Here is a 25838-nt window from a genome sequence, read left to right as displayed (position 1 = left end):
TTTTTCCCAGGCTGGGTTGGGATTCGAAGGAAGGTTGGGCTTATCAGGGAGCCGGCGGAACAATAACCCGTGCGATAAGGCTCCCGTGATCAGCCCATCGCCCAACGCCGAAACTCCCTTCGATAATTCCCCCACGGCAGCATCCTCCAGCGTGTCGGGACAGTGCAAGGGAGGCTTTGCTATGCTGACAGGGTCGCCGAGCTCGTATTTGTCGTGCCCTTTCTCGAGCATGAATATGTCCTGCTGTTGACTGCCATCTAGTTACCTTTCATTTTTACCGCGGCTGGTGCAGAGTGTTGGATCTCCCGTATTGACGGTTGAGCTTATGCCTCCCTCATCGGAAGTCTATACCTCCCCTTCTCCTACACCAGACAACAAGCAAAACCAAGAACCACCACTATCTGGAGTTGGAGGACCTGGCAGCAAAGAGCCTGCCGCTCCCTCAGTCAGGACTAGTCCCACAGGCTTGCTTTCCCCTGAAGATGGTGAGAAAGACACAAACTTGTTCAATGGAGCCATGGATGAATCTAAGCCCACGATGGAAGATAACGTCTCTTCTGGAGACACTATGAAGATGGAACCCGAGGATAAGCCCTCCGGAAGTCATCCTGAGAGATCTTCGGAAGAAAACATGAGACCGCCCACTCAACCAATGGAACGCTTGTCAGTCTCGAAGAGAGCACCAGACACCTTGCCAGCCTTACAACTTGATACCGACACCGATTCTACCCTTCCTCCTCCTCCGCCACAGAAAGACAATACTTATATAGATCCTACTCCTAAGACTCCTCAAGCTCCGTACTCCCCTCTCACAACTCCAACCTACGCCGATAAAGACCTCCCCGATGTTCCTCGAGATGGTCACACAGCTGAGGCTGGTGGGAAAGAAAGTGATAAGGAAGGGGAAGGCGGGAAATGCGAGGGTTCGCAGTCGGAGATTCAGAGCATAATAGAGCAATTCGCGGACGAAACAACAAGTTTGCGTCAAGAAGAAATAATGTCTCCTCGACTTGAGTTGGCCGCACATCCACGTTTCCCTCCCCGTAAATCCAGCCTCGAGCCCGTCCCATCGTCCTTGGAAAGCGCGGGCGATCAGCAGTCTAACTCCCGGCAACCACAAACGTCTTCCATCCTATCGAACCATTCTCGCAGGTCTCTATCACCCCCCGCCGTACCACCGAAGTCTCCCCCGAGTGTATCCCAGAAAGCGACTGTTGGCGAAGAAACGGAGAGCACCGGCCCACCTCCTCCAGAACCCGAGCCCGATCAGCCATTTGACTTCCACCGCTTTCTGGAGCAGCTGAGGCATCGAACAGCCGACCCAGTAGCTAAATTCCTTCGTTCCTTTTTAACCGAGTTCGGGAAGAGGCAGTGGATGGTCCACGAACAGGTCAAGATCATCAGTGATTTCTTGGCGTTTATCACAAACAAGATGGCCATGTGCGACGTCTGGAAAGAAGTCTCCGACGTTGAATTTGACAATGCCAAGGAAGGAATGGAGAAGCTGGTCATGAACAGGTTGTATTCCCAGACTTTTTCTCCCGCGATACCGCCCCCTCCAGTCCTCCCTCGAAACAGGAGTAGAGGGCGGAAAAAGGATTTGGAGAAATTGCTAGGCCCTGGGAGACGAGGTCAACATCAAGAAGATGTCGAGCGGGATGAAATTCTGGCCCAAAAGATCCGGATCTATAGTTGGGTGCGAGAAGAGCACTTGGATATACCGCCGGTCAGTTCGAACGGCCACCGTTTCCTACATTTGGCTCAGCAAGGTGAGTTCGTCTCGCGCCGATAAGCTTGACGTGATCCCTAACTCTTCTATACTAGAGCTATTGAAGATCAAAGGCTACCGCGCTCCGAGAGACAAGGTCATCTGCATTTTGAATTGTTGTAAGGTCATTTTTGGTAAGGATTTCACGCATATTCTCCCTCCAGGAACAAAAGTGCTCACTTCCTGAAGGTTTATTAAAAAACTCCAGAGATAGCGACACATCTGCTGATTCCTTTATGCCGCTTCTGATTTACGTTGTGCTGAAGGCCAACCCCGAACATTTGGTATCAAATCTACAGTATATACTTCGATTTCGCAACCAGGAAAAACTTGGAGGAGAGGCCGGCTACTATCTCTCTTCATTGGTATGGCCTCAATATCCATGCCAACCCTGAAAGCATCTAACACCTGCTGCTAGTCCGGGGCCATACAATTTATCGAGACACTTGACCGGACCTCTTTAACAGTCAGCCAAGAAGAGTTTGACCGGAATGTTGAAGAAGCAGTCTCTGCCATCGCCGAAAAACACAAAGAAGCTGAACAATCACTCAGTCGGGAAGCAGAAAAGACCCTAGCATCTCGTGAAATTACCCCTCGAAATTCGGAAGAGCAGGGATCGAGATCCACCGACTTGCCCTATGCCTCTAACCCAGAGGACAATCCTTCAATGGCTGGATTGCTGCGTACTATCCAAAAGCCGTTGACTACCATTGGCCGGATATTCTCAGATGAAACAGAATCTCAACAGCAGCAGCAGCAGCGAACGCTCGGGCCGCCGCAGCAAAATCCGGGATTGGCTTCAGCTCCATATCAGCAACAGCAACAGCAACAGCAACAGCAACAGCAACAGCAAAGAAACAATGGGTTAAGAGGCGTTGAAAGGCAGCGAATTCGGAACGAGCCCCCAACGCAGCAACAGAGGAACGGATTCGAAGCACAAGAAGCGGCTGCGCGCCAGGCTAGTGCTGAGGCAGCCGAGGCGCACCGTATACAGCGTGCTGAGCATGCTGACGTTGTGGAGTAAGCTAGCCGCGTTCCTGATTCCTCAATGATATTTTAACACTGATACATCGCCAAAAGGACGTTATCGGGGATGTTCCCAAACTTGGACAAAGATGTCATCGATGATGTTGTCCGGATGAAGGAAGGAAGGTAAGGACCGCCTTAGATGCCTTTGGCTTTACTCGTAGCTAATCAGCCTCCCCAAGAGTCGGTCTGGCGGTAGACGCATGTCTTGCTCTTAGCGCCGAATAAATCACCCAGGACGGAAGATTTGTCGTCGTCGAGCAGTGACCTTGAGGCAATTTTATTGAATTGTAGGCATGAGCATAGTGCTGGGGATACCCTTGCACAATTGACCATTTGATATTCTTCATTTTTCAACATGCCCACTGGGGGGACCAACAAGGTAAATAAAAACCGTGAAAAGTCATCACAACAAGTAGTAGAGCGACATGATGCAGAGACTGCTGCTGGCGCGTTCATCTGTTCACTTTGGTATAGCACAGAGGGCATAGATACTTAATTTTAATAATTTGCCGGAGGCCTCGCGCCTGAATTTCATATTTCTTACCACTGTGAGTGCTCTGTACAGAGTATAGGATTTCAAATTTGTGTTCGAAAGCTGCATGCTCCAGAGCCACAAAGTTTCTGGTGTTCATTTTCGTCATCACACGCAAGTCAGTGAACTCTGCAACACAGCTTGGCCGGCAAAGCTTCAAAAACCACTCCAAAAGCCCAAAAGAAAAATATTAACAGGAACCAAAGAAGGGCCGGGCAGACAGCTTTGCTTGCTACCTTTCCCGCCGGAGCTGACCTGAATGCAGCATGCCGAAAAAGAAGAAATCCCAGGTCAGCCTGGCGAGCGAGGACATCAAGGGAGAAAGCTCACCAGCAGCAAGCGTCCCTGCGTCTCCAGATCCTCAGTCGCCGCGGCCGCCGCTGCAAGGATCCGGAGCGAAGAAAGGAGGTGAGAAGAGCAAACAGGCGCAGCCCTCGACATCGGCACTCATCATATGTCGGAACAAGTAAGTTGACCCGCCAGATCACAGTTGTACTGCTTTTTGTTCCCACACACGATGATACACCTTTGTTTTCGTTGTTCGTTTTGGTTTTTTTGGCGCTCCCCCATGTCCTTTTGGCCCTTTGAGAAGATCGGTTTCCGCTAACGAGATGGGACCCAACTTTGCAAAACACGCAAAAGACACTGGCGATACATTTCTTCTTTTCACGGCCCTTGGCTCCAGCTACCTCCGGATATCCTCGAGACCCTCTCGTTTAGTAACTATGCCTCCCCGCGACCTCATCCCATCGACCCCGCTGTGTTCTTCGACATCGTCAAGATCCGCCGCTCCATCGAGGAAGCCACCGACCTCGCCGTCCGAGCTGCGAATGGGACCACCTCTTCGGCGCTGGGGAATTCGCTCAATGCCTCCAATGGCATCCTGAGCGGCGGAAGCAGCGCGGTGCTCGGACTAGGGATAGGCGGGGGCAGTGGGCACGCGAAGCTGAGCCGCGAGCGACGACATCGCATGCGGGAGCACGCGACGCAGAAGCTCGCCAAGGCGTACCGGCTGGACGAGATCGCGGCGAGTGTGGCGACGATGCAGTCTGCGTCTGCGCTCGAGGAGGTGGCCAAGCTGGTGCTGCAGCGGAACGAGTACGACTGCGATGCCCAGTATGTGCATTTTTTCCATGAGAAGATTCCGTCTCGGTCGTTGGCGCAGTGTACGAGCCTGGAGCCGCTGGATGAGATCATTGCTACACGGCCGCGGGAAGGGTCGACGTTCAGGACAAGAGCGGTGACGAGGGTGTTTAAAGATGATTATACCGGTGCTGCGAGGGATCTTACGGAAGGGCTGAGCGTGTTCCGTCTATACATGACTCCACACGTAGAAGGCAAGGGTGAGGCTGAGCTGTTCGCCGCTAGGAAAGAAAATGAACCGCGGACCATGGATATCCGGGAGGAATTGAGGGTAGATGAGAAGGATCAGCCCACGGGCTTGGAGACGCAGCTATTATTCCATCGGGCCGGTGTATATCTGAGTATCGCCTGCCAGCACATCAAGTCTGCCTTGGATGATCTAAAGCTGTCTCAGAAGGAACGCATCCCTAAGCCAGAGCCCTACAACGAAGGCGCCAGCTCCCCGTCGTTGTCCCCTGCTGGAAAGGAGGCATACCGTCGGTGGCTGGAGGCGCGCAAGATTATAAAGACAAATGCCCGACGTGCCCTTCGTGACTACATGAGCTTTCTGTCGCATTTTGACTATACGCCAGGCCTTTCTTGTGAAGTAGCCGAAGCATTCCTACGCAAGGTCAACTATACGTCATCTGGAAATTTCGGAAAGCCACGACGGCCGCGGACCCATTCAAGCCGTCTGCTTGAGTCTGGGGACGGCAGCGAGGAAAGCCCCGGACAGAATGGTCATTCGTCTCTGCCTTCCACTACGGTATATAAAGTCTCCGAGCTCTTTTCTGCGCAACCTCCGCCGGACCTCCCTCCTTTCCCCGCCGAATCACAGGAACTGGTTCCCGCAGCCCAGGCACATGGCGGCGACAGCGATGATCACTCCTCTCACGAAGCTGTCACTTATCACCCCCTCCTGACCGATGCACTCCACTCACTGCTTCTATGCCACGCAATCGTCCAGACGTCTTCAAAAGAACTTCTTCGCCATGCCTACATGGCTGCCCGGGTCGCCCGGGTCTGCGATGGATATCCGATCTTTCTAGCCCCGCGGTCTCCCTCCCGTGCAGACTGGATGGAAGTGATCAGTCACGTAGATAACTGGATCGATTTGAAACAGCCGTGGGAGTCTCTCTGCGCGCCAGCACCCCTTTCCCAGGGGCAAGGGATCGAGAAGATTGGCCTCACGGAGGAGGAAGAGCGGGAGAATCGGAAACATGAAGCGATCCTGGAGGCACTGGGAGACGACCGGGTGTTCGATGAGGCAACCTTCCGGGCTGTGGTGCAGGCGCGCGAGAAGCGGATGGAGCAGCAGCAGCAGCAGCAGCAGCAGCAGCGAAAGGCGAGTGGGCAAGGCGGTGGCAGCCCTGTGATCAAGCGCTGGGCGCAGGAGGATGGGAAGGAGTATCCTATCTGTACGGAGCGGGCGGAGGGCATTATTCGGTGGATCCAGGAGGCTCCTCTCTCTACAGGTGAAGGACGAGCAAAGGGGAAGAAGGGGAAGAAGAAAAGGTCCTCCAAGGGTGATAACGAGACTCCGGCTGAAATTATGACGTCGAGAGAAGACAGCTTCCAAGATGCGGATTGAAGTAGACGGGGGGCAGCAACTTCTGCTGTGCTTTCAAAAACGTGGGCATCACTGGGCTACCTTTTTTGAGCAAAAGTTTAGGATTCCCTCTACGAAATGGCGACGGAACGGCTTTTTTTTTCCTTTTTCCTTTTTCTTTTTTCTTTCTTTCTTTATATTTTTGGCAAATCATCCCCGGAAATTGGATTTCCTTTTTTTTTTTTTTCCTTTCGAGAAATGCGCCGTGTCATTTTGGGATCTTGTACGTGTACAACATAGCTACTTCTTTGCTATTGGAAATGTAATTATTGGAATCATGCTCCTTTTCCACGAATAGCTTACTAAATACGGAGTAGAAGTAATAAATTTAGGTCATGTCTTTCTGTGATAGTTGAAATAACTATGATGTTGTAGTTGATGATTTGCCTTTTTTTTCTTTTGGTTTGTTTGGTTTGTTTGATCGATTCAGGTGATCTACTACATTACATAATATTATATCACATGATTTGCCACTCAGCTTGATCCTCCAACCAATCATAGCCAGCAGAGAGCCTCTCGCTTAGCCTTAGCGCGGATTGCGGTGCCCCACTCTCATGTATAAATAAGTGCTGGAACCCCGACCCTTTTCAACTTTTTTCTTCTTTTCTCTTCTTCATACTTACCTTGTCTCGGGAACCGCGATCATGAAGGCGGGCTCCCATGAGATGGTCCCTGCATTGCACAGCGCGGCGGACGCGTCTTGTTCATCGGCCTTCGGGTCTTTGAGAGGCGTAATTTTTGACTCCCTTCACTCCACAGTGTGAGTGAGACTTAGTCTCTTTTTTTCATCAATTTTTCTCGCTATACGCGAGAGGTTGGAGAAGAAAAAGGATGGCCCCCTATTTCTCAAGTCGATACCCGTTCTCACCTTTTTAGAATAGAGCACTGGAGTTTCGCCCCTTTTTTTCCCCATGTGGCTTTTTGTATTCGGGCAATTTGAACTGCCAGGGCATACTCCGTATGGTTGTTTTGGTTCAGCGAAGCAAAAGCGAAGTGTACTCCGGAGTTGATGAATAGTACTCATGTAGGCCTTGCCTCGTAACAGTGAATGACGTCGCAACCGCGCTGGCTCGCCACGTCTTAGCGCAGGCAACTCTATTTTCCTCATATAAAGCGGCTCAAAACTCCCGATGTTGGTGAATGAATCAAAATAGCCAAATAAAGACTTTGTGTGTGCATCACGTAAGGCGATAATCGTGAGGCTTGAAGATTTGAGAAAATTTGACGTCCTTGTCTCAGCCCCATTTCACCGCGGAGGGAACCAAGATCCATAACTACGAACCCCCCCACCATGCCAATCCAGCTTAATCCAGCTCCCGCGGACGACTCCGGCGATAAACAATCTGCTTCTCGAAGCAACTCCTCTTCGTCCGATTCCCAGCCGTCCACCCAGTCCACCGCTCCTTCCGCCACGGGCATGTCTGAACATGGCACGGGTACGGAAGGGCAGCTGAGCAGAGAGGAAGCTGACCGCCTGTACGAGGAGCGAATGGAGGAGGAATACGCAAAGAGGGAGGGTGGAGCATAGTTTTTAGTCCTCGAACACGTCTGCGATATTAAGCCGCGATTCAGCTCCGTTCTGGACGTACCATCTGCTCCGCCTTTTTCCCATCTGTGATCGAGTGTGACGGCCGGTAGGCGCAGAGATGCGGGGATAGGCTCAGCTTTGTGTATATTCTAGAAGGCTACTACGCTTCGTCTTTCTCCTACATTATACCTTGTTCCCTCCGATGCATGAGATGCAGTAGACAGGATTTTTCGCATAAAGCATGAGAACACGATTGAACATACAACATCAGAGGTAACATCCTGTTCAAAGTGTACTTTTCTTAAGCGCGCCACATATGAAATATCAAAGGTAGAATCGCCTCCACCTGAAACCAATGTCGAGGGTCTTGGGATACCCCCCATCCATCCCCCGCTGAAGAAGTGGTTGGTATCGCCAAGATCCCTGAAGCTTTTGCGTCTCAACTCATCCTGAGGCCTCATCCCGCCTGTAAAACTCCCACAGCCCCGAAATGCGGCAGCCCCCAACCGCCACGTGCGTGCACTATCATCAATCGGCATCCAACAGAAAAACCACTGTCTGGGACAGGTGCACTACGCGCGCCGGAACGTCATAGTTGATGGTACCCAGCTACTCGCTGCGGAACCCAAAGAGCACTTTCCATGGCTCTGGCATCAGTCGGCTGAGATGTAAAGGACTACAACGGCATGTTAGCAAAAAAGAGTTCATGTATGTACGGAAAAAGGAGCCCTCGATTGTATCTTACCATTATTTCCCCGTACAAAGACATCGCCATAGGATTTTCTTAACTTTCCGTTGACAAATTCCTGCGTCTTTTCCAGGGCGATGTTCATATACCCATCTATAGACTGCAGTTCGCCTAAAAAAAAGGAAGACCAACCGGGATAAGCTCATATCGAAAAAAGGGGGGGTTTACAACAACGTACCTTTGTAGACGACGCCAGAATTAAGCTTGACCGTCACGGATGCGCCAGTGATCCCGCTGAGAAATGCCGAGGGATCCTGGCTGTCGGCGGCTCCTCTGCTCTCCATTGCTGAGGCAAAAGAAAAAAATTGGTTCAAAATCAGGCAAAGTAGTAGCCTCTAGCTGGCTGCGGAAGAGTGGTTTTTTTAAATCTGTGACTCTTGGCGGAGGGCCGGCCTGACAATCATCAGGAGCTGTCCTTGCTGGTAGGTGGTGATTGAACTGGCGGGCCGGTGACGGCGTTAATGGATGAGCAAAACTCTCAAACTCAACGAAACTAACTTCCACCACTTTAGCCAACCAGAAACACCAGAAATAGCTTACTATTTGCTGTGACGCTATTGGCCTGGTGGGCAATGAAGCTTTGTGCGGATCTACGGAGTTGTGAAAGGTTGATATCTCAGAATCTATGGTAAATCGTCGTTCGCTATAGAAAAAAATTTGAGACAGGTTACCAATGCTGATCTTGCTACTCGCTCAGGGCTTTGAAGGACTGTAAAATTTAAGGGGAAAGGGATCTCCAGCATCTCAATATGATGTTCCTTTCTTTCATTAACAACCACATGCATTCATGGACGGGGTGCTCCCATATAGATCTCGACAAGTGAATCCGTGGCTAGAGGAACCTCAACTCGTGCTGTGTCTAACGCACACATTCTCGGCGGATCCTACCGGAAGAGCCTCTAAGAACACTTCTTTTCCTTTCACGTTTGCTTCCTTCCACCATCCGGCACAACCCACAGTCTCCTACAAAAAGCAGCAGAAATGGCATGCTTCTTGGTACTGAAGAGACTACTACTTGGGCCTTCCCCGCCATCTACCCAGGACCGCCTCCGGAAGAGGCTTGGTGAGTCCACACCTTTAAGAGAAAACCCCCCAGGTGCCGTTCCAAATCGAATCCTCTAACGCATCCCTATCCCTATAGAGCAACGCCAGCTGCTGTCGGACGAAGGCGAGAGCAGTCTGCAAAACGGCCAGAGCCGCAGACTCCTCGATTTGGAGGCGCAGACTTACGACACCTTTGATGACAACGCCAGCAACGCCTCGACTCGCTCTCGCATCAACCCAAGGATCATCTCCGATGCCATCTTGGGTCTTTCTGACGGCTTGACCGTTCCGTTTGCTCTCAGTGCAGGTCTTTCGGCTCTGGGCAATACCAAAGTCGTCGTGCTCGGTGGTCTTGCAGAGCTTGCAGCAGGAGCTATTTCGATGGGCCTTGGAGGATATGTAGGAGCCAAGAGCGAGATGTAAGCTATCCCATTAACCTGCTTTCTTGGTGGGTAAAGAGTGTCATGGAGGACCCCAGCTGATATCCCGGTGTGCAGGGAATCTTACCAGGCTACCAGACGCGAGACTGAAGAGTTAATCGATGCCGCGCCAGAGGAGACTGCCACGCGCGTTCGCCAGGTCTTCGCTGAATTTGGAGTCCCGGACAGCGTCGTGGAGGATATCAGCAACAAACTGCACGATTCACCCAACCTACTCATGGGCTTTCTCCTGAAATTCCACCACGGCGAAGCAGAGCCAAACTGTAACCAGGCCTGGATCTCCGCGATCACTCTTGCCTTGGGTTACTTTGTTGGCGGTTTCATCCCCTTGATCCCATACTTTTACATTGACAAGGTCTTGGTGGCTCTTTACTGGAGTATTGGCGTCATGGGCGTCACGCTCCTCGTCTTTGGATACATCAAAACCTGCATCGTTCGCGGCTGGTATGGTAGGGACAACATTATCGCCGGCATCAAGGGCGGACTTCAGATGATCTTGGTTGGAGGTTTGGCTGCCGGGGCCGCGATTGCGTTAGTGCGTGCTATTGATCAAGGGGCCGGGTAACCAGCGGTTGGGGGCGTTAGCTTACTGCTTTCGATTTCAGCGAGTACTCTCTGCGATTGATTGGTTCTTGTCCTTGGGGTTCGGCGCTATAATAAGGGGAAAAGACACCAGGAGTAAACCGGTGCTTACAGACTTTGCAGGATAGTTTAGACTATACCCAATAAGCAAAATTCGAATGAAGTCTCCCAATGCTTATATCTCTACGTCAAGGCCCTCGTAATCAGTTCCTTGCCTCTGCTTGACAGCGGGATCTCCAGAGCCAGCTCATGTCCCCTGTCGGACATCTTGCCCCATGTTTTCCTGAGAATCCCTATCACCTTCTCCTCGTCGTGCTCCCGCTCAAACTCCTCGAACTGGTTATCCAGGAACACCAAGCACGCAACGTCCTCCAGGATCTGACACTCCTCGTCCGTCTTCATGTTCTCCTTCCGAACCAGAGCCGCAACCCTCTCCGAGTCCGCGGCCGAATAGCCAGAATTCAAACAAATCTCCTCCACCAAGCTGGCATGGCGCTTCTTTAAAGCTGCTCTCCATGATAGATAGCCTATTTTGTTCATTGGGTAGGAAGAGCGAGGTACTTCCCATCGGCGAAGGTGCTGCGCGCGCACCGCTAGACGGAGGAGGTCTGACGGGGACGGAGTGTGCAGGGTGAGGTATTTGGACATTTTGTTGGCGTAGTGAAGTTCATAGGGAACCTGTTTGTCGTCAATTGTCACGACATTGGGATCGTCTGAGTGCGCATTATCTATCGCGTGCAGGGCCGATTCGAAATTAGAGGCCATTGTTTTGTTATTCTTGTTTCTTTTTTGAGCGTGCTCTAGTGGTGATTTGGTGAATAGTAACTGGGTATATGCACAAGCTGCGAATTTTTTCCTTGAAGTGTTGTGATTTGAAGATATTTCGCGCGGATCAATTCCGGCGCATATCGGGAAAGTTTTACGGCGGGGCGATAAGATTATATCGTACTGTACAGTAAGCGGACCCTCGGTTGTTCCGATTCTAGTGGCGATTTGCCAGGTATCGATGTAAAAACACCGGTATCAGAGGAAGGATGCTCTCCTTGCGTGGACGAGCGGTTCTTTGAGCGCTGTCCATATTAACAAGTCTACTTGCTACCGACAGCGAGGGCGGCTTGATATGTGAAGCAATTCCCTCGCTGCTCTGAGATGGACACGAACTAGAAGAAACAAAAGGAGATGCACGATAGCGGATATTTGTAGGCTTATAGGAGGTCTCTGTTCGGTTCAACTTATCGCATAGTATAGTGGAGGGTAACTATACCTTTATGCGATATGAAGTCAAACCATCTAGCTATGTTGTTCTCTTCCGGTTTCGCCGCACAAAGTACGCCCTATCAGGCACTCATGGCTGTCGGGTAACCAAAGAGGGACCCCGAATGCCCTCTAGCCCCTCCGCACGCCAAGCGCCGTGTTTCAATGATATCACGAGCGGGAGACAATCAATATCATCCAACAATTGCTATAAACTCTCGAACTCCACATGTCTAGATCTGGCCTTACAAGGTAACTAGCTGTCATCCCCATCGGATATCTTCCTGCGACACGGATCTATATTTCTTACAGAGCAACCCTCCCAGCATGGCCGCAGATCGACCCCTCACCTCATTTCGCCTGCTATCATTTGACATCTATGGCACCCTCGTGGACTGGGAAACAGGAATTCACGAAGCACTGAAGCCACTGGTATCCCGCCTCCCAGATAACCATCGCCTTAGATCCGATCATCTCGCGCTAGGGAAAGCGTTCGGTAAACATGAGCGCGGTCTGCAGACTACACAGCCACGGCTTACCTACGACCGTGTGCTGAAGACTGCGTACGAGCAATTGGCAAAAGAACTGCACGTCGTCCCCCAGGGGAACGATGCGGAACGCTTACTGGACGAGGAAGCATGCATGTTCGCTGCCAGCATAGCTACCTGGCCGCCTTTCCCCGACACCGTCGATGCGATGCGCCGGCTCAAGAAGCGGTTCAAGCTTGTTCCGGTGTCGAACGTTGACCGTGCCTCGTTTGAGAAGACTCTGCATGGCCCGCTGGGCGGTGTGCATCGCGATCTGATGGCAGGTGAGCCATTCTTTGACGCGATATACACTGCCCAGGATATTGGGTCGTACAAGCCCGACCTACGGAACTTTGAGTATCTGATATCCCATGTGAAGGAGGAATTCGGGGTGGAGACGGAGGATATTCTGCATGTTGCGCAGAGCCTGCATCACGATCATGAGCCGGCGAAGAAGATAGGCCTGAGCAGCGCGTGGATTTCCCGGGGCGATGGCGGGCAGAGCGGGATGGGAGGGGAGGTGAAGGAGTATATCCAGACGGGGAGGGTGGCTTTCGGGTGGCAGTTCAGAAGCCTGGCGGAGCTGGCAGACGCGGTCGATAGGGAGGGAACGAATAGCTGAATGCCGTAGTTTGGTATACTCCGCACTGTGTATCGCTTTGCTTGTAACTTAGATTTAGTTAAGTTAGACGGAGCGAGTTACATAAGATTACACACGTGACTGAAATGATCACGGGACCCGTCAAGTCAGCCGCTAAACCCGAACAGGCTAGATGCGGCGTGTAGGGCGGGCGACAAAGGCCGGCGCCTCCCTTCATCATCAGCGTCGCCCCCAAAGAAGGACCTTTTCTCGCCCTTTGGCTGGAGACTCAGTTCGGGATCATCGTCGGCTCTCTGGATCTCAGCACCGTGGGATTGATTGAGAACTCTGACGGCCTTCCTCGTCTCTGGGACACACTGATCTTCTCATGTTGCGGCGCGTGAGTTCAGCATCAGTCCCCCAGTCGCCACTTTTGGAACCTCAGAAATCCCAGTGGCACCATCGCCTACCACACTCAACCCCGACCGCTCATCTTGACGATCGAGCCGCTCACGTCCGTTTCCCTTCTCCATTTATGACCGCCACCCCTCAGAGCTATGCATCGAGCTTCTCAACGACACAGTCGACGTCACCCGCCCAGAGCGCATCTCAGTCGGCTCCAGACTCTTCATCCCCTCCCTCCTCACTCGCAATGTCTGCGCAGCCTGCCCAGCAGCTCACCGTGACTAACGCCTTCCCCACTCCCGCCAGCAGCGTGAGCGGCGTTGCGAAGGAATCCCAGGATCCATCCGAGAAGGCGGCTCGCGCTTTGATGGAGACAGCTGAAGGCGCGCCGGGTTTCACCGATATTGACAATGGCATCCTCCAGAACCAACAAAGCCCACAGAACCAGCAAGGAACCATCGCAGGACTGATTCCCCAAGAGGACGCAATGGACATAGACCGCAAAGATGATCTCTCAGAGGACCCCAAAATTGCCGCTCTCCAACAGGATATCGGGCAGGCGTTTCACACTTGTAAATCCTGTAAGGCCTCAGATCTACTGTTTGGTTTGTGACCTTGACCTGTGCTGTATTAACATGGCTAGCCTACTCGATATCTGGACCAAGCCCTCGCTTTGACCTCATTTCTCTTTACGGACTTGGTCCAGTGGCCGCCTCCGTTGCTCGAACGGATCCGGTCACAGGCGAAAAGATTAACAGGCTGAGGAAATCCTACGAAGGGAAGATCAAGGGGCTGGGACTCTCGGGAAGGAATAAAGCGGTTAAGCGCGAACCCGGAGCGCCCGGTGGATTAAGGCAGCTGACAATGTGGCCTGAAGAAGAGTGGCAGAACCAAAAAGTAATCGGGAAAGATATCAGAGTTGCTGAACCAGATTCTGCACTACACAAGTTGCATATGAGGGCTATGAAATTCGAGCCTGGGCCTGTGCCGAACAACGACTATTGGGAGGATGTCCTAGGCCACGAGAAGCCACCCAAGCAAGGTGCCGCAGCTGTTCAGCCGAAGAAAGCAGCGGACACTGTTGGTGGTGCTGTTCGACAGAGTACCCAAGCTAACGGCACACCAATATCGACGCCCGCCCCACCCGTTGAGTCGGGTCGACCGAAACGTGCGGGCAAGAAGAGAAGCTATAATGATAGCAGTTTCGTTGGGTACGGAGAAGGCTTCCCAGACGATGACCTAGATATGGATGGTGGCTTTTATTCAAACAGTGAAGAAGGGGCTAGGGGTTCGGCCAAAAAGAAACGAAAAAAGGTGATAATCTCTATCATTTTGCTCCCGCAGATCTCTTTCTCTTTCCCTCGCTCTCTCTCCCTCTTTTTTTAATTTGGGGCGGCGGGGGGTTGGGGGGAGGGGATGAATTTACTCGACTCGAGACTAACACACCTACCAGGATCATGTTCCGGTTGTTCCGCCCTCACTGACGGAGCGGAAAGGCAGTTATGGCGTCGGAATGTTTGGCGTTGGCACACGATGACGCATGCTACGATGAATGAGACAAAATTTGAATGGACACCGGCAAAGCGTTTGCCAGCGCGCATTACGAAAATGTTTCCGCGACGAAGAGTGGGGAGTTGCTCTCTCTGCAGCCCCAAGTATGATAGTTTATTGCTTCGCAAGCATCCATTACGGGATCGACGATTTAGGACCTCCGTTGGACAGACTTTCGATTTCGACTTCGACTTCACTGTACACAATTACGTGTTTTTCTATTGCTTTGATTATTATTCCGTCACTGGGGCAAATTTGCATAATGGCGTAGGATATACCCGCCTCGGTCCAAAAATGGCGTTAAGACGACGATTGGGTTTTTGATTTTCTCTGGGAGGATTTCTGGTCTGGCTGGGAGTGGGTGTCATTATTACAAGGGATTTTCTGATTGTTTTGCTTTTGCCCTGCCCTAAGTGGCCCCTATGTCTCGTTCTTACCGGGTGGGCCTTGGTGAATCCATATGGAATTCAAGGTAATAACTACCCTTTCCCCCTCGAAATTTAGCTTGTTTCTATTGCGATTTGAGTCACATTTCTCAGGCTACTACTTTGCTGCTTTGCTGATGGTGTCTCCCCCGCGATATACGTGGGCCATGAAAGAAAGATGAAGTAGTTTTGCTTTTTTGTTTTGTTTCTGAAGTTGGGCTTGTGTTGGGTGTGAAGAGAGCCATGGTCGTCTATGTCTTTTCTCCTTTCTATGCACGGATGGTTCGTTCCACTGCTGCTCATAATTCACTGCATGGAAATGGACAAGCCGCCCTCCTTGTCAGAAGAAAGGCAAGTATCTTCTCCACCACGACAAGACCCTGTTTCAACATCCCCAGATGAGAACGACGGTTCGATGGGAATATGCCAGTTTAATAGCTCCCTTAACAGGTTGCACACTCGAGATGGAAGATTGCTATTATACACCTTTTCCCATCTCCGGCTGTCTCTTTCTTTAATGATACCTGATGTGTATGCATGTACATATATGGCCTCTAGAGAGGTTCTATAGCGTGAATACAGACATGGGAACTTGAAATAAAAGCCTTTCTTTTCTTGTCGTTCGACGCGGTGGTGGGATAGTTATAGTTTGAAACAAAGGAAAATTTTTAGCGAGATCGAAGCCTCGAGAGGCACCAGTGACAAGTCGACTATGTGTATGATCTTGGCTGGCTCGACCTTTCACTATTTTAAATCCACACAGTGACACATTTGAGAGCGCTTTCGGGAAACTCAGCTCTTGACAAGCAAGCAAAGACCTTGAAGGTGGATGTTGCAATAATGCTCACTATTGAGCTCAGACATATAAATAAGGTCCCTAAGTCAGGATTGTGCGGCACAAGCACACCCTTTCCCTGTTGTTTACTTTGGCCGAGCTGCAGATATCTTTTCCTTTCTCAGAACACAGTCCTAATCACTGAGACAGCCTAAGAATTGCAATATGTAAGTTGGTTATACAGATCTGAAGGTCTCAAGCTATCTATATATAAACAACTTCAAATTTTCAACCTGACTCGAAAAACTGATAGCCTTAGTTTCCAGCAGACTCCTTGCATGCAGCACATAATTCGCAAGCGAGAAACGCTTTGGATCGCTCCCAATTTCTGTTTAATTTTCGAATCAGACCATTTGCATCGACAAGCTCATCTCCCTGGGAAAATTCTGACCAATGACGACATACATGGTTTAACTGAAAGATTCGGAAAACCTGATAAAAACCCTGGTAGGCGTCAAAGGGGAAATATTCCTGTAAGACAAGACTCTGTCCTCGAACTTAATGTGAAGTTCATAGCTCGTCCTAAAAACTCAGCTATAATGGCAAATTTTTGTGCCATTGGGTATTTGTACAAGCCTGTAAGAAAAAAGATATCCCCCCCCCCCCCAAAAAAAAAAAAAAAAAAAAAAAAAAAAGAGAGAGAGAGAGAGAGAATAGAGGAGCCCAGATATATGGGCCTTGCTTTAATGTAGCGGGTGCGCACCGATAGAGCTCCTAAAGCGCCCAGAAGTACACGTAGAAGGACCGAAAGTCAAGCCAGTGAATTCACTAGTGAGGGGCGGAACAGCAAGTATAATCGCAGGAATACACGCAACTCAGAAAAACAGGCGCATCAACTGCAACGGCCAGCGTTCATACACCTTTTCGTCCTGCCGTGAAGGAGAATCGACTCAGAAGACAGCTGAGATTCAGCGACGCTCATACGCGGGAATATTTGTTTTTGAGAAAAAAAAAATTATGATAAATGGGAAAGGATATCATTTAGAGAGCCGAAACAAGCAATAAAGGTGAATATATCATGTCAAGGCATTGTAAAACGTAGCAGATTCGTTTACGAGGTAAGACACATCAGGAAGCTCATCGACAAGATGCGCCATCAGCTCCGACTGCTCTTCTCGGCTTAAGCTTCGGTCCCTCCAGCCAGTATTGGGGTATGGTTGGTTGAAAAACTGCGAATATTGACCACCGAATGCGCTTGTCCAAATCATAGGATCCAGCGGGGCGTTACCATAGGAGAGATGGCTGGCCATAGTTGATGCAGCAGAATAGTTAGAATCCCAATTCCGTAAACCGGTGACAACAGACGGAAACGAATTATGAAACGAGCTTGGGTCAAACAAAAGATGGGGTGGCGCTAAAGAGGAGGGGGAGTCGCAAATCGGAAGAGGCGCAGATTGCTGAGTGGGAATAGAGTCAGTGAGGTACGGCGAAAGCGATGAGTGAGAAACGGTTGGCTGAGAATCTGAGCTGTGATAACCATTGCGCGAACGACATGCTTCCAGAGAATCATTGGTTCCATAAGAACACTCCGATGATATCGTTGGTGACCTAAAAACGGAGGGATGCTGTGGCGGCATTAGAGTGGCAGATGTAGCAGGATCGGGACTCGACATTTGCCGCGGGGTGGTGACATCGTGTGAAGAAGCTGGAGATGGTCGATTCGATGGAGTATGTACCACAAAGGATTCATCGCTGTCATAAGCCTTGAGACAGCCAGCTATCAAGCTCTTATAGAGTTGTCTGCAGGATTCGACCCCTGGCCAACGCTCAGCACTAACAGCAAGTACTTCCATGGCAATATTAATGTGCTGGATTACTTCCTCTATTGGATGCTCATGACGAATGCCAGGGTAAGAAAGTGACCAGAGAATCGTATTTAGGGCCATGCACACGGATTGGGTCCATATCCAAGTCAGATCCACCGAGCCTGTTGTCACTTGATCTTTGTGCATCTTGATATTGAACGCACAGGCATCGTAACACCTCTGCGCCGCCTGTAACGAAGGCTCTGGAACCTGTGGTGAGGGCCGGTACATAAAGACAATCATGGTATTACGCCTTCCTTCGAACCTGTAGCGCGTCAGTCGTCTTTTAATTCCGTATTAGCTGTGTCGTAAATGTATGGAACATACCAAACCGGGCTCAGTCCACTTCCTTCATCGTTGGTAGGACAGGAGTTAACCCATTTATCGATTTTCTCTAACATCTGGGAAAACCATGGATCTTGGTCATCAATGGGTGTATCCCGTTTTCTCAAATAGAGGGTGCGCCGTATTTCAGCTTGAAGAAGGCGCATTTTGAAAAAGTGGATGGCAATGCACTTTTTCATTATAGGCTGCGCTTCTGGCGATACGCCTTGAGGGGTGATGTACTTGTCATCGACAATCTCAAAGAACTTCACATTAATATGATCATGAGTAACGCAGAAAGCGCTCGGCCGGCCAAGACTGTGTGAGAGACCGTACTCCATGGATGTTACGATCCAGAACAGCCGTCTCCGCATATCAACTTCAAGGCAGTTCAAAGGTTCGCCAGTTGGCGACGTGGCAATGGTAGTTTCGTCAGTAAGGCCCAAATCTTGACATATTTTCACTGCGGTTCCGACAACCCAATAAGCTGCCGTCCGCGTGGGGGTCAGAAGTGAGTATTGACCAATGAGTACGAAGCATTGCAGGGTGGAAATATCCATCTTTCTGATGCTGGCATCCAAGTACGGTAGAGCAGCCAGGTAGAACGCATCTGCTAATCCGGCGAATTGCGTGCTCAGCTTTTGCATGCTGATTGCAATGACGATCCGCAACTGGAAGTTTTGGCAAGGATCATCGGAGCCATTGTAAACCGCGTCTACGTCCTGTCTAAAGGATGGCTCGTGCAAGGTGGGAAGCATGTATTGAGCTGCAACTCAAAGTCAGCCGACCATGATGCAGGGTTAACCTGTGCGCAATCGCTATATAATACCCTTTGCCATGAACAGGTCCACCAATCTCTCAGTCAAGCCCCGGTCAGGCAGGTCTGGTTGGGCTACGGAGCTAATCAGCGGATATATTTTCGACGTTGGTTTCTGGCTCTCTTTCGTAAAAACGTATTTGATCTCTTTGGCAGTTATCTCATTAACAACCTCCTTTATGCTTTTGGTGTCCGTGTTTTGTTTTGCCATCTCCATCACGAAGCGAGTGATTGCGATGCCACTCGACGGCCCCAGAAATCTCGATTCATCATTTTCTTTAAACTTGATAAGGCCTCCCCCCCGAACCATGAGTTCGGGGTCCGGCGAGTTCTCGATCTGACTTTCCACCTGTGCGAGTTTTTCGTGGAGTCTCCTGACCTTGTCTTGAAGCTGCAAGATATATGTTCTCGGTACAGTCGTATTCTTGACCGGATCGAAATAAACGCATTTGGAGTCGCTCCGCTGGCATGGACCGCATCGAGGAATTCCAGTGTCGCATCTAGATTTCCTCTACCGGAACCTCATGAATTAACGCGGCGGATTAATACAAGCCAAAGAAAGCAGCAAGTAAAAGGAGGCAAATTGAGAAGTGGCTATCAGGGACGTATTGCTCTTGTAGTTCTTACCTGTCTACATCGTGTGCAGGCGGTTAATGTATGCGCAATGCGCCCGCCCATCTGCTCCTCTGGAGACTGCGGGGAGCCTTTTGGCAACAGTGTCCCGCGGGCGGCAGAGCGCGGTGGTTTCGAAGCACCGGCATCCATTAGGACAAGAGCTGCGCGAAGAGACAATGCTCAGGCTTCATCGTCATCCTCCTTGCGGCGGGCTTGCGGTGAGCGAGCTTGATCGACGCAGCTGAAAGAGAGTTTGGCCGATTCGGGATGTGGGGACGAAATTACTGACTAAGCCCAGCCCTGTTACCAGTCGATACGCACCTTGCGCTGGTAGCAACCGAGCTGATACCGGTGTATTCTCAACCTCTGTTACCTGAAGGCCAGGGATTTGCACGTGACGCAGCTGGAGCGGCCTGTGCGGAGTCGGCGACATTCGAACGACCAGCGGCGACTGTTGGGCACCCTGACTCGCCAGGACGACGTGCATCCAGCGCATCAACACCGCGTCCGGAAGTAACAATCGATGGGGCTATCCATCTATCAAGACACCCTCCCAGGAGGCACTCTGTGCTTCATGCGCCGGAAAACAGCCACCCCCCCAAATAAGAACAATCGACTGCCGAAGGCGGAGCCAGAGCACGAACAGAGAGAGGGTTGCAGTGAAATAATAACGCTATCACACAGCTCACAGCATCATGCCATCCAATAGGAGCGGGGAAAGGTGAAAAGCACAGAAACATGAACAGGGGAAGAAAACCACCAAGGTGGAGAGTCACTTCCAGGGTGCATTGAAGGGCGAAGCTCATTTTTTATATCCGAGCCCACAGCCCACTCCCAAACGCTAATATCTGCACAGACGTATGATCCTTCTAATAGTAACCTTGAATAAGACTGATCAGTTCACTCCGCACAGTTGGTCCCCACAACACCTGCTTTCCTGCCCCATACTCTGTACTGCTCAGGACTTTCACCTGAATACAGACGCAGCATTATCCACTTTCCGTAAAGCTAAGTTGATCATCGCAAATACGTCAATTACAGTATTTAAAGCTTTCTCTCTATGCCCCGTCTTCTATGAGAGGACCATCTAATGAACATAATGATAGCCAACTAAAATAATCTCCTGAAAAATATCCAGCCCAAGCACTGAGATCATGCTGCAGTGAAGGTTCCGGGAACAGTGAAAGCTAAGCTTTATATGGAGATGTTTGCAATCAAAAAGTTTTGGAGGGATTTTAAACTCCATATGAAACCAAGATGAAAAAGTTGCTGAGTGATGAAGATAGTGACTTGGTCCATTCAGCCGCTGCTGAGAAATGCTCTTATGGCTCCAGTCATTGTGAAGAACAGAAGGAAATCAAGACCTGATTTGCCTGAAATAGCAAAATCATAGGGCACAGGACATACTTCTGAAGGTCTGTGTGGTTCAATTTCAGGTTCATGGTTTGGGCTGAGACTCATCCTGCTTGTAGCAAGGCCCTCTAAACTCATATTCTGTAGGCTGACACGCTCAGAACAGCGGAGGAAAGCCTTGTTTCTTGGCTGTGATATGTAATCAATTGTAGTGTTATCTGGTATGTTTGCTCGAGTGGTACCCAGATATTGGTATGTATAGAAGTCTTATTCTAAAGGAATTTCATTGCACGAGACGCGTGGGAGTCATATGCCGATTCATGTCCTTATTATTCCGTACAAATCCTAGATAGCGGACATTCATTGATATCTTAACTACCGAGGTGAGGTCCCACGGAATCCCGTGCAATTACAAATGGGCCTAGAATAGAGCAAGGGTACGACGAAGGTCGTAATTGGTCCCTGGAGGTGTTTCAAGTCAAAACGTCTCATAATAGAGCCAGGTATCTTTACAACACCCGCCAGTCAATTGGGTTAATCAACTATTCCACTGGAAAGAGACAAATCTCCCTCATTCATTCAGTCCGCAGCTGAAAAAATGGTTAAAGTTTTCAGTTCGGCGACTCCAAATGAACCAAGCTCTTTCTTCCGAAAGCCCATGCCCGGCTATATGCAACTGCCGATGACACTCCCGTGCTGTTGGTTATAGCCCTGTAGAATCGATATCTTCCCTGCAGGGACTGGCGAGTCCGTGGTAATTCTCAGGGCGCTGGTGGCCAATAAAACCATGGCGCACTACTGATGAGGAGCGGGCCTTTATCCCACTATGTACTGACACTAATTGAGACGTCTACAGAGTATACGTGAGTCTGAACTCCCTGTGGCATGTGAAGGGGAGCTTTGCAAAGGAACAGGCCCATACAACAGTATACACGTATCTGTCTGAGTTTGAGTATTATTCGGTCAAGGATTCTAATGATGTGCACTGCTAGTCAAAAAAGCTCCCGCGGGTGATCGTATGGATATGAACAGTTTAAGTATATACGAGAAACGAAAACAGACATGACTGTGGAATGGTTTTGGTTCCACAAAATGGGGCAATTTCGACGTCGAATTGTCAAAAAAACGATCCGCGTCAATTAAAAGGAGAGTCCGTAAAATTTTCGAGTATCTTCCTCCCCGTATTCATCTTGTTGATAACTCATTTAGAGGTTCTCAAACATAGCCTTGATACCAGCCCAGGTTTCCTCACCGCTTGGGATAATCTGGTCAGGTGGAAGAACGAAACCATATCTACCAGTATCACGGAGCTCCGCAGCGAAACCTAACTCAATATTTCCAACATCAACAGCCCAGTCGACGCTGTTTCCGTTCGCCTGGTAGATAGCGTTGCAAATTGGGCCAGTGGTGAAGCTAGTACCGTGAACTGCCTCGACTGCCTGGCTAAAGGCGTTCGCGAGGGAAATATGCATGTCGTGGTTATCAGGGGTCTCGGTGCAGCTGTAGCCATATGCTGTTTTAAGGGGAAGAAAATATCAGCGTGATACTATAGAGAAAACAGCCAACGGGAAAGAAAAGACAGATAACGACAGAAACGAGAAGGGAGCACTAACGAGTCATGAAGAGCTGAGAGTAGGAGTGCCAGTCGATGTATTGTTTTACACCCTGGCTCTCTACAAGTCTCGGAAGGTATTCGAGCCAAAGTTGGGTCTCTGGGGCGTCACCGGGCTGGGCTCCTATTGATATGAAATAAGCGTTTTGCGTGACAGAATATGATGGTTGAGAGAGATGCACCTCTGTAAGTTTCATCGCAAGGGTCTGGAGATGAGCCGCTTCCTTCCCACATGTAGGGCCAGTTGCGGTTCAGATCAGTACCGGGGCAAGCACCCTGGTTAGGGGTACGGTTCTTGCGCCACATGCGGTCACGGGTTTGGGTGAAGACGAATCCTACATAATTGCAGTTAGCAAAAGATTTCTTACGCAAGCTTGAATTGGAAAGCATCCCAGGACGAGGCATACCGTCTGGGTTAGCAACGGGGAAGATGTAGAAATCATAGCTGTCAAGCATGGCTTGCACTGTAGCGTCGGCAGCACTGGAATTACTCAAAAGGCTGGCAGCCATATATTCCACAACCTAAAACCACGATTAGTTTGCCGAATACAGGTAGCTGCAAACCATAAAATGAGGGTTCTCACCATGGTGGTAATCCATTCACGGGCATGGGTAGTTCCGTGCCAAACAACAGCAGGCTTTCCTTGTTCAGCTCCCCAAATATGGATTCCCTGGATAGGGCGATTCTCGTAGCTGTTTCCAACACTGACAATCTCGGAGTTCGAGGAATGCTGGCTCTGGAGCTCGTTGAGCCAGTTCATGTGGTCATCAAAGCTGTGATAATCCATGAACCACTCGGAGTCGGGAGCGGTTGCATATGATCCAGCTAGATCAAAGATTAGCGATCGAAAAAAGAGTGTCTGCGTCTCGTGTATTTACATACCTTTGAAAGCACTAGAGTGAGTGGATTCACCCTCGATAGAGGCTCCGAGATCCTCGTGCATAATCTCTGTCTTGAGGCCAGCGATGGCCTTGTTGAAGGCCGAAAGCTGGTTTGGTGGGATAACAATATCTGCATCGGAGCCGGCAGCTTTGGGGTATTTCCATGTATCCAGCTTCAGGGCTTTAATGATATCGACAACCTTGGCGTGGTTGCTTTGTTCAGTTGGGATGCGAACAACTTTGTATCCGCTGTAGTTTACATTGGGGACGGCTGCGGCGAGAGCAGACGCCACGAGCGTCGACAGAACAGCGAGCGACTTCATGATGCAATGAGAGAACGACCCAGGTACCAGGCAGTGCTTCACCAGTCCGGAAATTTGCAGGCACGGCCGACTTCAGTATGGTACTTGAACGCCTTGAGACCGCAAAAGACGGAAATAAGAGGAGAAGATCAGTTCTCAGGATTTCGTCAGGACTTTATAAAGAAGGCTATCCCGCATGGATGATACCGGTTTCCTTCGGGAAGTCATCACGTATGATCATATACCGCGTGCCATGCAAGCATGTCCTGCGGAGAAATGATGGTGCAGAGCAACTAATATTTAACGTGCGGAGTATTCCTTCCCACAAATTAGGTGAGTGGCAGCGTAAATCCCAGAGCTGCAATTCTAATTTGAGCCATTTCCACTGGCTGCCATGCACGCTCTCAGCCGAACGGTATCTGGAGTTAGCTTGACGTTTTACTCGCGAAACCAGAGACGGGCGACCAGCCAAAACACCCCCAATTCGCCCCACATTCATAATCGGACGGCAATGATCTTCATCAGGGACGAGTACTCCGTATGTTTCGGGAAACGTCAATCCTCAGTAAATCGGTCGCCGAAGTGAGCCGCCAGGGGTGAATGTATCTGACTGGCCACAGTTTCAGGCGCGCCAGTACCAGACATCAGCCCACAGGACAGAATGTGTCACCGGAAGCCACGCCGATCAATCCCAAGTGGCCTTTTCTTTTTTCATTCTGGAATACTTGGAGTGATCAAACGCGCAGTCAACTAACTTCCATCCTTGTTTCTTGCAGGAAACCACATGCTGTTGAGTTGTTGATGATGAATTTGTTCATGAGACCGACCTGCGAAGCATAAATGGGCAAATGAAACAGCCCCCCCAAACAATTTTAAGTCGACACTAGCTCTAAGAGTTTCAAACAAATGCTTATTTATTACTCTTGTACTCCGTACTATGCGGGCATGAAAATTTGTCAAAGCAGAGCAGCCAGAGGTGGCAAACATGACGAGAGGTTGTGAGTTGACTCCGCATTCCGGAATAGACCTTGATAACCTGCTGTGGTTGTGGGGGGGTTTATCCAGGGACTGGACGAGCCGAAAATCTTGGACGCCGCCGAATCAGCGCTCGAAAAAAGACGTCGAAGAGTGGAAAGGTTGGGTTGCACTCGGGCCGTATCAGGAAGATGAGCATCCTCCAGGCGTTGCTTCCCGTCAAGACCCCACTCCTTCGCCAATGCGAAGATCGACTCAAGATCTTCTGTCGAGGGATTCGGCTAGCGCTAGCTGCGTCCTCAATGTCGCAAGTGATCTTCATACCGGTCCAGGTGGCATCCTCTGACCACGACAGTCGAAACGTCTCCAGCAAGGTCCTGAAGGCCGCTAAATCCTTCGAAGAAACCGACACCTCTCCTGGCTGCTCTCCGTCCAGAGCAACGCTTCACGCCGCCCTGCGATGTGATGGGTCCTTCGACGGAGGTGCAGTTAAGGTTGTCGGGGCGGTGGAGCCAGCTACCCGGCTTCCGGCTCGCTGACTGGCTGTTATTACCCCTGGATTTCACGTGATTATATTGATTACTAAGTTTATTCAGCCAATCAGCGCGCGTTAACTGCTCGCTCACTTTTTATTTTTTTTTCAAAAAAAGGGGAAAAAAAACTGGGAGTGCAAGGAGGATGTATGGATTGTTAACCCCTGCCCCATGCCGTCCTTCCCCCAGTCAAGTTATTCTACGGAGTCCTCTGAAAAAAGACGCGTCACACGACGTCGGGGTTTTTCCGGGGTACGGAGGGCCTTTTGTCGAAAAGGGACCCAGAAACGTTCCTCTTTTGTGCCGGCCGACGACGGCAACGGAAATTCCATGGCAAGCGTCGCGTCTCGTACTCCCGGCTATTTTGTGCAAGAAGCTCGGGGCGACAATAAGGCGTTGGAACCGATGAACCCTCTCGTCAACCAATTGGAAAATAGCCCGCGCTTCTACGAGGACCTTGTTGTCTGCATCACAAGTGAAAGGCGTTCGTCCGCATTTCACAGTATTCGGGGTTACGCGAATGATGCAATGTGTTTGTGAACCCGCCCCCCCCGGTACCCCGTATCCCCCCTACTTCGCCTCAATTATTCACCGAGTTTGTGATCCATATTCTTCATTAACACACTTCATTGCCGTTTAGC

At 50.3% G+C, this 25838-nt stretch overlaps 12 protein-coding genes across 12 annotated transcripts; 8 read left to right on the top strand and 4 right to left on the bottom strand.

The window, feature by feature from the left end:
• Positions 1 to 168: 168 nt before the first annotated feature.
• Positions 169 to 3201, top strand: CIMG_07035 (guanine nucleotide exchange factor Vps9). The gene is made up of 6 exons (XM_001243138.2): positions 169 to 1769; positions 1825 to 1902; positions 1958 to 2133; positions 2187 to 2788; positions 2849 to 2920; positions 2977 to 3201. The coding sequence occupies exons 1-6, from the start codon at positions 326 to 328 to the stop codon at positions 3020 to 3022; spliced, it is 2418 nt and encodes an 805-aa protein (XP_001243139.1). The 5' UTR covers positions 169 to 325; the 3' UTR covers positions 3023 to 3201.
• Positions 3202 to 3595: 394 nt separating this feature from the next.
• On the top strand, positions 3596 to 6340 carry CIMG_07034 (uncharacterized protein; the record flags this gene model as incomplete). Its single annotated transcript, XM_001243137.2, has 2 exons — positions 3596 to 3795; positions 3972 to 6340. 2 exons carry the CDS (start codon positions 3596 to 3598, stop codon positions 6040 to 6042), a joined length of 2271 nt encoding a protein of 756 aa, XP_001243138.2. The 3' UTR covers positions 6043 to 6340.
• An 867-nt stretch (positions 6341 to 7207) lies between these two features.
• On the top strand, positions 7208 to 7860 carry CIMG_13098 (uncharacterized protein). The gene has a single exon (XM_004445377.1). The coding sequence runs from the start codon at positions 7352 to 7354 to the stop codon at positions 7586 to 7588; it is 237 nt and encodes a 78-aa protein (XP_004445434.1). The 5' UTR covers positions 7208 to 7351; the 3' UTR covers positions 7589 to 7860.
• CIMG_07033 (U6 snRNA-associated Sm-like protein LSm6) lies at positions 7801 to 8751 on the bottom strand. Its single transcript, XM_001243136.2, has 3 exons — positions 8515 to 8751; positions 8334 to 8447; positions 7801 to 8264 (listed from the first exon to the last, which is right to left on the bottom strand). The coding sequence occupies exons 1-3, from the start codon at positions 8618 to 8620 to the stop codon at positions 8242 to 8244; spliced, it is 243 nt and encodes an 80-aa protein (XP_001243137.1). The 5' UTR covers positions 8621 to 8751; the 3' UTR covers positions 7801 to 8241.
• Positions 8752 to 9006: 255 nt separating this feature from the next.
• On the top strand, positions 9007 to 10588 carry CIMG_07032 (calcium transporter). The gene is made up of 3 exons (XM_001243135.2): positions 9007 to 9399; positions 9478 to 9799; positions 9878 to 10588. The coding sequence occupies exons 1-3, from the start codon at positions 9318 to 9320 to the stop codon at positions 10383 to 10385; spliced, it is 912 nt and encodes a 303-aa protein (XP_001243136.1). The 5' UTR covers positions 9007 to 9317; the 3' UTR covers positions 10386 to 10588.
• Positions 10216 to 11181, bottom strand: CIMG_07031 (glutamyl-tRNA synthetase). The gene is made up of 2 exons (XM_001243134.2): positions 10411 to 11181; positions 10216 to 10332 (listed from the first exon to the last, which is right to left on the bottom strand). Exon 1 carries the CDS (start codon positions 11165 to 11167, stop codon positions 10586 to 10588), a length of 582 nt encoding a protein of 193 aa, XP_001243135.2. The 5' UTR covers positions 11168 to 11181; the 3' UTR covers positions 10216 to 10332; positions 10411 to 10585.
• Positions 11182 to 11983: 802 nt separating this feature from the next.
• On the top strand, positions 11984 to 12805 carry CIMG_11877 (haloacid dehalogenase, type II; the record flags this gene model as incomplete). The annotated part of the gene is made up of 1 exon (XM_012358722.1): positions 11984 to 12805. The coding sequence occupies one exon, from the start codon at positions 11984 to 11986 to the stop codon at positions 12803 to 12805; it is 822 nt and encodes a 273-aa protein (XP_012214145.1).
• A 253-nt stretch (positions 12806 to 13058) lies between these two features.
• CIMG_11876 (uncharacterized protein) lies at positions 13059 to 15706 on the top strand. Its single transcript, XM_012358721.1, has 3 exons — positions 13059 to 13749; positions 13812 to 14482; positions 14622 to 15706. Exons 1-3 carry the CDS (start codon positions 13152 to 13154, stop codon positions 14703 to 14705), a joined length of 1353 nt encoding a protein of 450 aa, XP_012214144.1. The 5' UTR covers positions 13059 to 13151; the 3' UTR covers positions 14706 to 15706.
• A 1017-nt stretch (positions 15707 to 16723) lies between these two features.
• On the bottom strand, positions 16724 to 19690 carry CIMG_13097 (transcription factor; the record flags this gene model as incomplete). The annotated part of the gene is made up of 4 exons (XM_004445376.1): positions 16724 to 18049; positions 18112 to 18874; positions 18938 to 19436; positions 19553 to 19690. 4 exons carry the CDS (start codon positions 19688 to 19690, stop codon positions 16996 to 16998), a joined length of 2454 nt encoding a protein of 817 aa, XP_004445433.1. The 3' UTR covers positions 16724 to 16995.
• A 2408-nt stretch (positions 19691 to 22098) lies between these two features.
• Positions 22099 to 25062, bottom strand: CIMG_07026 (secreted carboxypeptidase McpA; the record flags this gene model as incomplete). Its single annotated transcript, XM_001243129.2, has 6 exons — positions 23389 to 25062; positions 23090 to 23331; positions 22913 to 23027; positions 22688 to 22840; positions 22507 to 22629; positions 22099 to 22406 (listed from the first exon to the last, which is right to left on the bottom strand). The coding sequence occupies exons 1-6, from the start codon at positions 23708 to 23710 to the stop codon at positions 22099 to 22101; spliced, it is 1263 nt and encodes a 420-aa protein (XP_001243130.1). The 5' UTR covers positions 23711 to 25062.
• Positions 24856 to 25203, top strand: CIMG_07025 (uncharacterized protein; the record flags this gene model as incomplete). The annotated part of the gene is made up of 1 exon (XM_001243128.1): positions 24856 to 25203. The coding sequence occupies one exon, from the start codon at positions 24856 to 24858 to the stop codon at positions 25201 to 25203; it is 348 nt and encodes a 115-aa protein (XP_001243129.1).
• Positions 25204 to 25527: 324 nt separating this feature from the next.
• Positions 25528 to 25737, top strand: CIMG_07024 (uncharacterized protein; the record flags this gene model as incomplete). Its single annotated transcript, XM_001243127.2, has 1 exon — positions 25528 to 25737. The coding sequence occupies one exon, from the start codon at positions 25528 to 25530 to the stop codon at positions 25735 to 25737; it is 210 nt and encodes a 69-aa protein (XP_001243128.2).
• Between the last annotated feature and the right edge of the window lie 101 nt (positions 25738 to 25838).

Source organism: Coccidioides immitis (assembly GCF_000149335.2).
Source record: "Coccidioides immitis RS genomic scaffold supercont3.2, whole genome shotgun sequence".
Taxonomy (NCBI): domain Eukaryota; kingdom Fungi; phylum Ascomycota; class Eurotiomycetes; order Onygenales; family Onygenaceae; genus Coccidioides; species Coccidioides immitis.
This window is presented reverse-complemented; position numbering and strand designations above follow the sequence as displayed.

Bases quoted from the DNA above. Each gene is read 5' to 3' on its own strand.
- CIMG_07035 (XM_001243138.2), top strand. From the start codon at position 326: ATGCCTCCCTCATCGGAAGTCTATACCTCCCCTTCTCCTACACCAGAC. The intron at 2,134-2,186 runs GTATGGCCTCAA...ACCTGCTGCTAG, and splicing joins GCTACTATCTCTCTTCATTG to TCCGGGGCCATACAATTTAT. The intron at 2,789-2,848 runs GTAAGCTAGCCG...CATCGCCAAAAG, and splicing joins GAGCATGCTGACGTTGTGGA to GACGTTATCGGGGATGTTCC.
- CIMG_13098 (XM_004445377.1), top strand. From the start codon at position 7,352: ATGCCAATCCAGCTTAATCCAGCTCCCGCGGACGACTCCGGCGATAAA.
- CIMG_07033 (XM_001243136.2), bottom strand. From the start codon at position 8,620: ATGGAGAGCAGAGGAGCCGCCGACAGCCAGGATCCCTCGGCATTTCTC. The intron at 8,448-8,514 runs GTACGTTGTTGT...CCTTTTTTTTAG, and splicing joins TTCTGGCGTCGTCTACAAAG to GCGAACTGCAGTCTATAGAT. The intron at 8,265-8,333 runs GTAAGATACAAT...ATGCCGTTGTAG, and splicing joins CTTTGTACGGGGAAATAATG to TCCTTTACATCTCAGCCGAC.
- CIMG_07032 (XM_001243135.2), top strand. From the start codon at position 9,318: ATGGCATGCTTCTTGGTACTGAAGAGACTACTACTTGGGCCTTCCCCG. The intron at 9,400-9,477 runs GTGAGTCCACAC...CTATCCCTATAG, and splicing joins CCGCCTCCGGAAGAGGCTTG to AGCAACGCCAGCTGCTGTCG. The intron at 9,800-9,877 runs GTAAGCTATCCC...CCCGGTGTGCAG, and splicing joins GTAGGAGCCAAGAGCGAGAT to GGAATCTTACCAGGCTACCA.
- CIMG_07031 (XM_001243134.2), bottom strand. From the start codon at position 11,167: ATGGCCTCTAATTTCGAATCGGCCCTGCACGCGATAGATAATGCGCAC.
- CIMG_11876 (XM_012358721.1), top strand. From the start codon at position 13,152: ATGTTGCGGCGCGTGAGTTCAGCATCAGTCCCCCAGTCGCCACTTTTG. The intron at 13,750-13,811 runs GTAAGGCCTCAG...TAACATGGCTAG, and splicing joins GTTTCACACTTGTAAATCCT to CCTACTCGATATCTGGACCA. The intron at 14,483-14,621 runs GTGATAATCTCT...CACACCTACCAG, and splicing joins CCAAAAAGAAACGAAAAAAG to GATCATGTTCCGGTTGTTCC.